The following is a 14143-nucleotide window of genomic DNA, read 5'->3' as shown; positions in this document are numbered from 1 at the left end:
GGAATATTGTGTAATAGCTGTTTTGATAATTGAGTAGATGTCTAAAGAAATTTTTATTTTTGTAGAATGGGAATTTTCTAAAAGAAGAATGAAATTAACAAAGAATTTGAGTGTAGAAACTGAAAGATGTCAGTCCTAACCTAGTAAGTTTTTATGAACAGGTCAAAAAACTATAGCCTGCCACCTGTTTTTTATACTTCCTGAGAGGTAGGAATAGTTTGTACATTTTCTAAAAGGTTGGAAAAGAAAAAAGTAATATTTTGTGACACATGAAAGATGAAATTAAAATTTCAGTGCCAGTAATAAGGTTTTATTGGGACACAGCCATGTTTATCTACATACTGTCTTTGGCTGCCTTCCTGCTGCAACAGTAGATTGGAGTAATGTGACAGACTATATGGCCTATTAACACCTAATGTTCACATATTTGGCCCTTTTGCATAAAGTTTACTGTTCCCTGGTACAAAGGGTATGTTTGTTCATATATGGCACGTAAGTCCATTTGGTCATTTGCTTCTAAATGGCAAAACGGGGATCTTGCTTCCTTAAATCCTTAATTTATTGTTGTTACTTAGATTTTACAAAAATGTGTTCTCCTGATTCCACTTATATCTTAACAATATTGCTCAAATACATATATACTAGGAGGTACTGGTACTTTTTATGTATACTTTTTTCCTCCTATTTAAACTCAAATTATAGTTCTGTGTTTGCCATGGATGTTGAGGGGCGTTGATGTGAGGGAAAGGCATCTGACATTCAGTGGTTCTGTCATTCCTGTGAAATAAATTGGGAGTTTAGGGAGTTTGCTTTCTGTGTTGGTGAGGAATTAATGCTTTCAATCTATCTTAACACTACCTCCTGTGGATAGACTTGACTAAATGCACTTAGACTGAGAGAAGCCAAATCAGTCATTTATTAGCCTATGATAATTTTTGTTCCCACCACTTGATAAACTTGAAGAGAACTTAGTTTTACATTGAAAATATTTATATTTGATAAGTCAAATGACTTAAGTTGAAATTTCACAGAAGTACCTGTTCATCACTCAATTAACTGCACTAGTATTTGGGAAATAAGGATGTAGTCAGTATTATTTGTGTAATGCTTTATACAGTGTTTGAAGCAGGTAGACCAATATTAAAAGTTTATTTTCAGGTTCATTATGATCGGATTCAAGGAGGGAGAATCTCTGTCTTACCCACCATAAAACTTTTCATGATCTATTGAGAGCTGTTATCACTTGCCAATTGAAACTGGATATTGAAACATTTTTAAAGAAATGCACTTTAATCTGAAATAAAACTATAAAAACTAAGCAATTCTGGCACTGTTTTTGTTTTGTTTTTGCTTTGAAATTCATAAGATTAGCATAATCAACATACATAAAGTGAACACTGTCCCTCCAGAAACACATGAGCTATTCATATTTTATGGCCTATCATAGCCTTAGAAGAGGTTCTTTTTCTTGTCCTAGTTTTATAGGTTTCACACTTCTAGATAACATATCTATATTAAAATTGAATAGACTAATGATACTGAAAAATACTGTATTAGTTTACTATGGCTGCTATAACAAAGAGTCACAAACGGAGTGGCTTAAGCAACAGAAATTTATTGTCTCACAGTTCTGGAAGCTCGAAGCCTTGAGACCAGTTGTTGGCAGGGTTGGTTTTTTGTAAGGGCTGTGAGGAAGACCTCCGTGCTTCTCTAGCTTCTGGTGCTTTCCTAGCAATATTTGGATTGGCATGTAGAAGCTTTGCTCTGATCTCCACTTTCATCTTCACCTGGTGTTCTCCATGTGTGTGTATTTGTCCAGACTTCTTTTATAGACATCAGTTCTGTTGTTCTGAGCTCACTTCATTTTAACTACTGACTTTTGCAGGGACCCTAGTCATAAATAAGGTCACATTCTGAGGCACTAGGGGTTAGGAGTTGTGGAAACCTGAAGAACCCATAACGTGGATTTCACAAGAGTAGCCCTGAATAATAGTACCATGAGCACTGGTTATCAGGGAAACTGTGTGACTCCAGTATAACTTCATTCATCAGTTTCTCTCTTTATTATAGTCTCTTGAAGATGGTATGAACAGCTAGTCACTGAGGATCTTTGCAGGCTTAGGTCTTCACATTTGTGTAATTTGTAGGTGTCTGTACAAAGGACTTCCCTGGTATCGCTGTACTGACAAAAATGGGGGTCTAGCCTTTCAAACAGGAGGCTAGAAATAGAAAGTTGGATGAGCAGGAAAGTTTGAACCCTGGATGTGGATTGTCTGTTTTAAGGTGTATCCATTGTGATTGTTTTAAGATGTGATTAATAGGATTCACTTTAAGGTAATGGAAGGAGGGCATTGGTAGGGTAGAGACAGAACAAGATTAGTCATGAATGGAAAACTTGAGGCTAGGAAGTGAGTATAGTTGGATTCTCTACTTTTGTATATGTTGAAAATTTTCCAAGCTTTTAAATAAAAGTCCTAGAGTTAGGTTAAAATTGTCTGTTTAATAGCAACTGCAAAGTGTGCTTTGGCAGTCTTAAAAAGTGAAATTTCAGAACTAAAACATTTATTATAACTGAGACAGCCTATACTTTGTTCTGGAAGTTGGAAAACCATGCACAATGGTATTGCTGTCATTTAACCTGGATTTTATCCCAGTTAAAATGAAGATTGAAGATGGGAGGAGAGAGTGGCTGTCTTGCCCACCATTACACTTTTAAGGCATGGCCTGCTTTTTTCACAGGACTCTTAAGTTTCATGAGGACACCAACTGTCTCTGGCTCATCACTCAAACCCCTGCATGCAGTGTGATCTCTGATCATTTCCACATGTGTGCACTCTGCACTGGTGTTCACTCTACTAGTGTGTGCCTACTGTGGGTTTCCTCAAGAGACAAGAAGCTTTGGGACAGCAGTTGAACGCCTTTCGCATGTGCTGTCAGCCCACGGCTGTGGATTAGAAAGATACCTGCAGTTAGGATTCGATCCCATAGCTATTTCCTTTTTGTAAGTTTAACTTTTAGCTTTGCTGTAGTGAATTTATTACCTATTTCAAAATTTAAATTAGTGTTTAAGGATATATATTTGTATATCAGGGGAGGCCAACTGCCTACTTTTCATTGTAGTTAGCCCTTCTCAGGCCACATTTCCCCTAAGTGGAGGAGCCAGAGGGAGACTACTCATGTTTAAAGCTTCCTCATTGTATGGGGTGCCTGGGTGGCTCAGTTGGTTAAGCATCTGACTCTTGATTTCAGCTCAGTTCATAATCTCAAGGTTTGTGAGATCAAGTCCCACATTGGGCTCTGTGCTGTCCGCTAGACACAGCACACACAGTCCGCTAGAGATTCTCTCTCTGCCCCTCTCCTAGCTCTTTGTCTTGCTCTGTCTCAAAAATAAGTGAATATTAAAAAAAAAATAAAGCTTCCTCATTTTCCATGAGCTCCCTGCGTAGACACCATTTTCCATGGTGCTCCCCCAACACCATGCAGTGCAAAAACAAGGAAGCAAGTTGTATTATTAAGCAAATAATAAGTTGGTATTGAAAGTAAGTTCTATGAAGTTTTTTTTAGCTTTTAATTACAGTATAGTTAACATAGTGTTATGTTAGTTTCAGGTGAATAATATAGTGATTTAACAATTCTGTACATTACTTGGTGCTAATCATGATAAATGGACCCTTAATCCCTTTTACTTATTTCATGCATTTCCCCAACCAACCTCCCTTCTGCTAACCATCAGTTCTCTATAGTTGAGTCTTTTTTTTTTAATTTTTCTTTTATCTTTGTTAGTTTTGTGTCTTAAATTCCACATATGAATGAAATCATACAGTATTTGTCTTTCTCTGACTTCACTTAGCATTTTACCCTCTAGATCCATATATATATATATATGTGTATATATATATATACACATATACATACCATATCTGCTTTATCCATTCATCTACCAATGGACAGTTGGACTCTTTTCCATAATTTTGCTACTGTAAATAATGCTGCATTAAATAGAGATGCACTTTTCAAATTAGCGTTTTCATACTCTTTGGATAAGTACCCAGTAGTGTAAATACTGGATCATAGAGTAGTTCTATTTTTAATGTTTTGAGGAACCTCCACACTGTTTTCCACAACACTTTGGCTACGATAGTTTGATTTCCCACCAACAGTGTACAGGGGTTCCTTTTCCTCCACATCCTTGCCGTTGTTTATTGTTTCTTGTGTTTTTGATTGTAGTCCTTCTGAGAGGTGTGAGGTGATCTCTCATTGTAGTTATTTACTTAATTATATTTAATTTTGGAGAGGGAGAGAGGGCAGAGGGGGAGAGTGAAGATCTTAAGCAGGCTTCATGCTGTGTGCAGCCCAACATGAGGTTCAGTCCCATGACCCTGAGATCATGACCTGAGCCAAAATCAAGAATTGGGCACTCAACTGACTGAGCCACCCAGGTGCCCTTCTCATGGTAGTTTTGATTTGCATTTCCCTGATGATCTGTGATGTTGAGCATTTTTTCATGTGTCTGTTGGCCATCTGTGTCTTCTTTGGAGATACATCTGTTCACGTCTTCCTATTTTCATTTGGATTGGTTTTCTTTGGTATTGTATAAATTCTTGATATATTTTGGGCATTAGGCCTTTATCAGATATGTCATTTGCAGGTATCTCTCCTATTCAGTAGGCTGTTTTTTTTTAGTTCTGTTGTTGCTGCCTTTCCTGTGCAGAAGCTTTTTATTTTGATGTAGTCCTGATAGTTTATTTTTGCTTTTGTTTCCCTTGCCACAGGAGACATATCTAGAAAAATGCTGCGGTGGTCAATGTCAGAGATATTACTGTGTGTGCTCTGTTCTAGGAGTTTGCTTCACATCTCACATTTAGTCCTTTAATCCATTTTGGTTTTTTATGTTTTTTTTTTTTTGGTATGGTGTAAGAAAGTGGTCCACTTGTATTCCTCTGCATGTAACTGTCTAGTTACCCAATACCATGTGTTGAAGAGACCATCTTTTTCTCATTGCATAGTCTTGCCTCTTTTGTCAAAGATTAATGGGTCATATATAATTGTGTGTTTGTTTATGGGCTTTCTATCCTCTTCCATTGATCTGTGTGTCTGTTTTGTGCCAGTGCCATACTGTTTTGTTAACTACAGCTCTGTGTATATTTTGATATCAGAGATTGTGCTACCTTCAGTTTTATTCTTTTCCAATATTGCTTTGGCTGTTTAGGATCTTTTGTGGTTCCATACAAATTCTAAGATTATTCTACTTCTGTGAAAAATGGTGTTGGGATTTTGATAGGGATTGCATTAACTCTGTAAATTGCTATGGATAGCATGGACATTTTAACATTTGTTCTTCCAATCCATGTGCATGGAATATCTCTCCATTTTTTTGTGTTGTCTTCAATTTCTTTCATCAGTGTTTCATACATTTTGGACTACTGGTCTTTCACCTCCCTTGTGTGAAGTTTATTCCTAGGTAGTTTATTATTTTGTGCAATTGTAAGTGGGAGTGTTTCCTTAGTTTCTGTTTGTACCTCATTATTAGTGTATAGAAATACAATGGATTACTGTATATTAATTTTGTATACTGCAACCTTACTGAATTCATTTAGCAGTTCTGGAAGTTTTTTGGTGGAGTCTTTAGGGCTTTCTATGTATAGTATTCATGTCCTCTCCAGATAGTTGAAGTTTTACTTCTTCCTTGCCAATTTGGATTCCCTTTATTTCTTTCTCTTCTTTGATTGCTGTGGCTATGACTTCTAGTACTATGTTGAATGAAGGTGGTGAGAGTGGACATCCTTGTCTTATTCCTGACATTAGGGGAAACACTCTCAGTTTTTCACCAATTGAGTATGATATACGCTGTGGGTTTTTCAGATATGGTCTTTATTATGTTGAGGTATGTTTCCTTTATTTTGTTGAGGGTTTTTATCATGAATGAATGCTGTACTTTGTCAGATGCTTTTTCTTCATCTGTTGAAATGATCATGTGAGGGCGTCTGGGTGGCTCAGTCTGTTGGGCGTCCAACTTTGGCTCAGGTCATGATCTCATACCTCATGAGTTCAAGCCCCGTGTCAGGCTCTGTGCTGACAGCTCAGAGCCTGGATCCTACTTTGGATTCTGTGTGTGTGTCTTTCTCTCTGCCCCTCCCTGCTCACACTCTGTCTCTCCTTCAAAAATAAATAAAATATCCTCTTGATGTAATATGTCATGTTGATTGACTTGTGAATATTGAACCACCCTTGTATTCCATGAATAAATCCCACTTGATCGTGGTAAATGATTTAATTTTTTTTTTTAATGTTTTATTTATTTTTGAGACAGAGAGAGACAGAGCATGAACAGGGGAGGGGCAGAGAGAGAGGGAGACACAGAATCCAAAGCAGGCTCCAGGCTCTGAGCTGTCAGCACAGAACCAGATGCGGGGCTCAAACTCACGAACCGTGAGATCATGACCTGAGCCGAAGTCGGACGCTTAACCCACTGAGCCACCCAGGCGCCCCAGTGATTTTTTTAATGTATTATTTGATTTGGTTTGGTAATATTTTGTTGAGGCTTTTTGCATCTGTGTTCATCAGAGATATTGGCCTGTAGTCTTTTTATTTTTGCTTTCAGTGTCTATCTGGTTTTGGAATCAGGGTAATGCTGGCCTCATAGAATGAACCTGGAAGTTTCTTTCTCTTTTTGGAATAGTTTGAGAAGAATAGGTATTAACCTAACCTTCAAAATGTTTGGTAGAATTCACCTGTGAAACCATGTAGTCCTAGGCTTTTGTTTCTTGGGATCTTTTTAAATTACTGATTAAATTTCATTGCTGGTGATAAGTCTTTTCAAGTTTTCAAGTTTTCTGTTTCTTCCTGATTCAGCATTGGGAGGTTATATGTTTCTAATAATTTATCCAAATCTTCTAGGTTGTCCAATTTGTTGGCATATAATTTTTCATAATATTCTCTTATAATCCTTTGTATTTTTGTGGTGTTGGTTATTTCTCCTATTTAATTTCTGCTTTTGAGTCCTGTTTTTTTGTTGATGGATCTGACTAAAGGTTTACCAATTTTGTTAATCTTTTCAAAGTGCCAGCTCCTGGTTTCAGTAATCTGTTCTATCTTCTTAATTTCTATTTTATTTCTCCTCCAATCTTTATTATTTCTTTCTTTCTCCTGGTTTGGGGTTTTATTTGTTCTTTCTTTTCTAGCTCCTTTAGGTGTAAGGTTAGATTGATTGTTCATTTGAGATTTTTCTTGCTACTTGAGATAAGCCTATATTGCTATAAACTTCTTAGAACAGCTTTTGCTGTGTCCTAAAGATTTTGGACCCTTGTGTTTTCATTTTCCTTTGTATCTATGTAATTTTTTTTCTCTTTGATTTCTTGGTTGATGCATTCATTGTTTAGTAGCATGTTATTTAACCTCTATGTATTTGTGTTTTTTCCAGATTTTTTTCTTATGGTTGATTTATAGTTTCATAGTGCAGCAGTAGGAGAAGATGCATAGTAATATTTTGATCTTTTGAATTTGTTGAGAGTTGTTTTGTGGCCTAATATGTGATCTATTCTAGAGAATGTTCATGTGCACTTGAATGTGTGTTCTGTTTTAGGATAGAATGTGTCTTCTGTTTTAGGATAGACTGTTCTGAATATATCTGTTAGATCGATCTGGTCCATTGTCTCATACAGAGTCACTGTTTCCTTGTTGATTTTGTTTGGATGATCTATCCATTGATGTAAGTGGGATGTTTAAGTCCCCTACTATTACTGTATTACTGTCAATTCCTTTATGTCTTTTATTAGCTGCTTTATGTATTTGGCTACTCCCCAATTTACAATTGTTATATCTTTTTTTAAAAAAGTTTATTTATGTAAGTAATCTCTACACCCAACATGAGGCTCAAAGGTGCCCCCAATTGGTATATCTTTTTGTTGGATTGTCCCTTTTATGATTATATAGTGTCCTTCTTTGTCTTTGTTTTAGTGTTTTTTGTCCTACGTAAGTATTGCTACCTCAGCTTTCTTTTCACTTCCATTTGCATATAGGCAGCATCAAGATGGATCTTGCTTTTTTATCCATTCCATCATCACTTTATGTCTTTAGATTGGAACATTTACTCCATTTACATTCAAAGTAATTATTGGTAGGTATGTACTTAATTGCTTTTTTGTTACTTGTTTTATGGTTGTTTTGTAGTTCTTCTCTGTTCCAGTCTTCTCCTGTTTCCTTCTCTCATGGTTTGCTGCCTTTCTTTAGTGATGTAGTTGGACTCCTTTCTCTCTTTTTTAAAGGTTTATTTTTGAGAGAGAGCGCAAGCAGGGGAGGGGAAGAGAGAGGGGAACAGAGGATCTGAAGCAGGCTCTTTGCTGATAGCAGTGAGCCCAGTGCAGGCTCAAACTCACGAACTGTGAGATCATGAACTGAGGTAAAGGCAGACACTCAACCAACTGAGGCACCCAGGTACCCCTGGATTCCTTTCTCTTTATTTTTTGTGTATCTATTACTGGTTTTTGATTTGTGGTTACCATTAAGTTTACATATAACATGTCTTTTGTACCTAGCAGTCTATGTTAAGTTGACCGTTAAGTTTGAACCCGTTCTTTGGTTCTTGCCCTCCCCTCCCCGACATTTTGGGTATAATGGCGTCATACTTTACATTCTTTATGAATTTCTTGACTGATTTTTATGCTTAGTTTTACTGCTTTTGTGCTTCCAACTTTTCTTATATTATGGCCTTTCCTTTCCAAAGAGTCCCCTTTAATATGTCTTGTAGGACTGATTTCGTGATCATGAATTACTTTTGTTTTGAAACTCTGTCTCCTATTCTGAATGATAACCTTGCTGGATAGAATATTCTTGGCTGCAGGTGCTTATCTCTCAGCAGTTTGAATTATGTCATGCCACTCCTTTCTGGCCTGTGGAGTTTCAACTGAAAAATCCCCTGATAGCCTTATGGAGTTACTCTTGTAAGTAACTTTTTATTTTGTTGCTTTTAAAATCTCTGTTAGTAATTTTGCCATTTTAATTACTGTTTTTTGGTATGGAACTCCATGACGTTGATTTTGTTGAGACTTCTGTGCCTCCTGGATCTGAATTTTATTTCCTTCCTTAGGTTTGGGAAGTTTTCAGCTTTTATTTCTTCAAATAAATTTCCTGCCCCCTTTTCCGAGATTGCCAAGGGCATATTGGAGGGGGCAGGTCAACGGGAAATAGTAGTGGTGGGACTTGCTGTGCCACTGAGTTTCTGGTTGTCACCTGCTGATCCCATAGCTGTTTCTAAAATGTTATCAGCTGAGCCATAAGGGAAGCTTACTGAACACAGTATAGATCTGAGAAAGCCTATGCTTGTGCATTTTTAACAGTACATTTTTTAAAGTTTTTTTTTTTTTTTGGTGAAGTCTAATGTAATGGATTTGCTTTATTGAAATTTTTTATTTGTAGGTCTTAAAACTATTAAAAAATAAGTCATTACATCAGTGGTGTTTATTGCAGAATTATAGACTTTATTAGTTACTAGCTTATCAACAGTTTATATCAACTGTCACCTTTATAACTTCAGAACTGGAATAGAATTAAAAGCATCAGCATTCGGTAAGCAAGAAAAGGGGAGTATTTCTGCCATTTTTTCCTTAATGTGTTTAACATGTTCAGAATCCTGGTATTAAATGTTAAACATTTTCATAATGGAGAAAGACTCTGGGTTGATACAGCAATAACATTGCATAGACTTTTAAAATGCCTATTCTATAATTAAACTTATTTAAAAATCCTATGGAAAATTTGCTAATGACAGTTTTAAAAATAATGAACCTATGGGTTTAATGTTGTCTCTTAAGTTTTATATCCAAGTCCAGAAAATAATGAAGTAAATCTAGTTTAATAATTGAACAGATGGGTGATATTAACATTTGTTTTCCTTGAAGAATTACTGAAGTTCATATAGAAACAAATTAAGGGATGGTATAACTATTAGTCATGTTGACACAAAAAGATCATTAGGCAGCTTGAGTAACAGTGGAGTGTCTGAACGGAAATACTGACTAGAGGTTCTGCAGGTCCTCTAGACAGGTGCGATACTTGAAATGCTTAAATAGCCTCCACGTAGTTGGCTGGCAGCATGCCGGTCCTGCCAGTCCTCTGCACAGTGCCATACATCCAACCTTCATCAATCGCCTGAACATTTACAATAGCATCTCCGTCTCTGAAGGACACCTCATCTGCATCAGCAGCCATATAGTCGTACATGGCACGGAAGATTTTCTATTTGTGAAGATGAAAAAAGGTAAAAAAAAAAAAAAAAAAAAAAAAAAAAAGATACATATTAGATTTGCAACAAGTACCCTAAACACCTAGTTTTAAGGTCTCTTACAACTTACTTCACAAATTTAAGTTGCACAAAATAGAATGAGCAACTACCACCAAGAAAGTAAAAAGACTACTCACAAAATAGGAGAAAATATTTGCAAATCATCTATCTGGTAAGGAATTACCGTCCAGAAAATATAAAGAACTATAATTCAATACTGATAAAAGGTGGGGGGAAGGGCAAAAGATCTGAATTCTCCAAAGGAGATGTACAAACAGCCCGTAAGCTCCTGAAAAAAATGTTCAAACCTTAGTAGTCATCAGGGAGAACCACAATGAAATACCACTTCACACACACGAGAATGGTGATACTCAATAACCAGTTTAGGGGAAGATATGGAGAAATTTGAACCCATATAAACTGCTGGTGAGAATGTAAAATGGTACAACCACTCCGAATAGAGTTTTGGAAGTTTCTCCCATCTTAAATACAGAGTTAGCATGTTCCGGTGCTACGTAGGTAAATACGTCCACATAATAACTTCTACATCTGCCACTGATAGCAGCCCAAAAGTGGAACTAACCCAAATGCCCACCAACTGATGAATGAAGAATGAAAAGGTGAGATTTTCATACAATGGAATATTATTTGTTGATAATAGGAAATGAATTATTGCTGTATGATACAACTAGATGAACTAAGACCATTAAGTTAAAAGAATCTAGTCACAAAAGATCACATATTGTGTGATTTCGTTTACATGAAATGTCTTGAATAGGCAAGTAGAAACAAAGTACATTAGTGGATCACTTAGGATTGGATGGTGGGGGATGGGGAGTAACTGTTGATGGGTACAGGGTTTTTTTAGGGTGATGAAATATTAGGAAATTAGATTATGGTAGTGGTTGAATAACAAAGAAAATCACTGGGCCTGTACACTTCAAATGATGAACTTAATAGTATGTTAATATATTCATAAAATTGTATGAAAAAAGAATTTTATATATAGCCTTTTCTTCCCTTTTGAGGAAGTCAATCTTGTGTTTTGGAGAAGAAAAATTTGAAAAACCATAGCAATATTGCATGTATCTCTCACTTTCGGAATTTGGGAGCATGTTAGTAGTAAAAGTTGCTACAAGCTATCCTCCACATGTTAAAAAAACAAACAAAAAAACCTGTAACGTGGGAGGGGAAAATGGGGAATTAAAATCAACAAGCATAAAGTTTCAGTTAAGCAAGATGAATAAGCTCTAGAGATCTGTTGTTCTGGAGATCTCTAGAGATCTGTACACACAGCCTTGAACCTATAGTAACAAGAATGTACTGAACACCTAAAAATGTGGTAAGAAGGGGGTGCTCCTGGGTGGCTCAATCAGCTCAGCATCTGTCTGTCTCTTGATTTCAGCCCAAGTCATGATCTCGTGGTTCAGTTCATGAGATTGAGCCCTGTGTTGGGCTCCATCTGACAGTGCAGAGCCTGTCTGGGATTCCCTCTCCCTCCCTCTCTGCCCCTTCCTCCCCCTCATCTCAAAAATAGTTTTTTTTTTAATGTTTTATGTATTTTTGAGAGAGAGCAAGTGAGTATGCATGAGCGGGGGAAGGACAGAGAGAGGATCTTTCTGAGAGAGAGGGACAGAAGGGAGGATCTGAAGCAAGCTCCATGTTGACAGAGAACCTGATGGGGGCTTGAACCCATGAACTGTGAGATCTGACCTGAGCCGAAGTCAGATGCTTAACCGACTGAGCCACCTAGGCACCAGCCCCCCCCCCCCCCAAATTTTTTTTTAAATATGGTAAGAAGGTAGAGCTCATGTTAAATGTTCTTAGAATAGCAAAATAAGATTTTTAAAAACTGTAACAATTTGGAGATAAAAACAAAGATTGAAAGTGCCCAAATTTTCTTGATAGGAACAGGCACTAATTAGTAATTAGTATATAACCTACATATTTTTTCCTAGCATTCTGAAATATACATACATATATTCATATTCAGCGATAGGTTTCCCCTTTCCTGCTGTATAAGTAGAACAATACTATAAATAATACTTACTGTTCTTTCCATTTAATACAGCTTTGAGGTCTTTCCATATTTTAGTAATATCACAAATTAGCCAGGTCTATACTTTTGGTCATTTACTTGTTAACCATTTTTTCTTACACTAATCCCTGAATGTTTGTCTTCAGGCAAGTATTTTAGGAAAAAAAAAAAAAAAAAAAAAAGAGCTTTTAAAGGTGAAAGGTCAAATGGTATGTGCATGTTAATTTTTTTTAATTTTTTTTTTTAACGTTTATTTATTTTTGAGACAGAGAGAGACACAGCATGAATGGGGGGAGGGGCAGAGAGAGAGGGAAACACAGAATCGGAAGCAGGCTCCAGGCTCTGAGCTGTCAGCCCAGAGCCCGACACAGGGCTCGAACTCACAGACCGCGAGATCGTGACCTGAGCTGAAGTCGGACGCTTAACCGACTGAGCCACCCAGGCGCCCCTGCATGTTAATTTTTTTTTATTCACTACCATAATGTTCTAATATGCTACTTTATTATTGTTTTAATTTGCATATTCCTGGTTAGCAATCATGGTGAACATCTTTTGTTGGGTGTTTTATTTCTTCTGCTGTAAGTTGTTTATTCATTTGCGTACAGGTCTTTCTTATTTTGACTGGAAGGGGAATAATTTGTCAATGAATTTTTCAGTGTTATGCTTTTTAGATATAAATCTTTTTGTTAGGTATGCTGCAAATATTTCTTCCAGTTTGACATGTTTCTTTTTGTTATAAAAACACTTAAAGTTTTATGGTTAAATATATGTAGTCTTTTCTTACACATTCCTAGGTTCTAGAACTTGCTGAGGAAGGTCTTCCCCTGTCCCCAGTATTATAGAAGTAGTCTCCGCTTTTCTATAGTATTTTACAATTTTTATTTTTTTTCCCCCTGCTAATCTGTAATTCTTTAAGGGTCCATTTCTGGACCTCATCTATTTTCACATCTTTTCCCATGCTAAGATCCATATTTAATGACAGTTTTATAGTATGTGTTGCTCTTATTTGGTTAATAAGTTCCTATTGTCACTTTCAAAATTTACTTGATTATTCTTGCATCTTTACTCTTTCAAATAAATTTTAGGATTAATATACAAAATGGTTTAAAATTCCTCTAGGATTTTGACTCGAGTTGCCTTGAATTTATGTATTTATTTCAGCAAAAATGACAACTTTACAAGATTCCCTTCCTGAAATATAATGGGTCTCAATACTTAGATCTTTATGTGTTTTAGTAAAGATAGTTTCTTCATACAAATATTTTTATTTCAACCCTAAAGAATTGATGTTTTTGTGATATTATGAATGAGTCCAGGGTTTTAAACTAACAGTTTTTTAAGTAATCTGGTGAACTGTAAACATGATTTGACTTACCTCTTCTTCAATGGATATTAACAAGGGAAATCTAAGATAATGACATGTTTATATGTGTGACATGGGCACACATACATATATTCTTCAAGAATGAGGGGCGCCTGGGTGGCTCAGTCGGTTAAGCGTCCGACTTCAGCTCAGGTCACGATCTCACGGTCTGGTCCGTGAGTTCGAGCCCTGCGTCGGGCTCTGGGCTGATGGCTCAGAGCCTGGAGCCTGCTTTCCATTCTGTGTCTCCCTCTCTCTCTGCCCCTCCCCCGTTCATGCTCTGTCTTTGTCTCAAAAATAAACGTTAAAAAAATTTAAAAAAAAAAAAAAAAAAAAAAAAAAAAAAAAAACTCAGTAAAGGGCCACTGGCTGTGACGCTGACCATTCAGTACTGCTCAAATCCCAGAACTAAGACGAAGCTTACCGTAAGAGAAGGAACTTTCCAGTGACTTGAGCTGTCCAG

At 36.6% G+C, this 14143-nt stretch overlaps 1 protein-coding gene across 1 annotated transcript in view; it reads right to left on the bottom strand.

The window, feature by feature from the left end:
- Nucleotides 1-9453: 9453 nt before the first annotated feature.
- NEB (nebulin) overlaps nt 9454-14143 on the bottom strand; it is a 202298-nt gene continuing 197608 nt past the window's right edge. The window contains exon 147 of the mRNA XM_049615651.1: nt 9454-10233. Coding sequence (XP_049471608.1) covers nt 10060-10233 — 174 coding nt within the window. The 3' untranslated portion in view covers nt 9454-10059. The remainder of the gene's footprint in view (nt 10234-14143) is intronic.

Source organism: Panthera uncia (assembly GCF_023721935.1).
Source record: "Panthera uncia isolate 11264 chromosome C1 unlocalized genomic scaffold, Puncia_PCG_1.0 HiC_scaffold_3, whole genome shotgun sequence".
Lineage (NCBI taxonomy): Eukaryota > Metazoa > Chordata > Mammalia > Carnivora > Felidae > Panthera > Panthera uncia.
The sequence above is the reverse complement of the archived record's forward strand: the minus strand, read 5'-3'. Positions and strand labels throughout refer to the sequence as shown.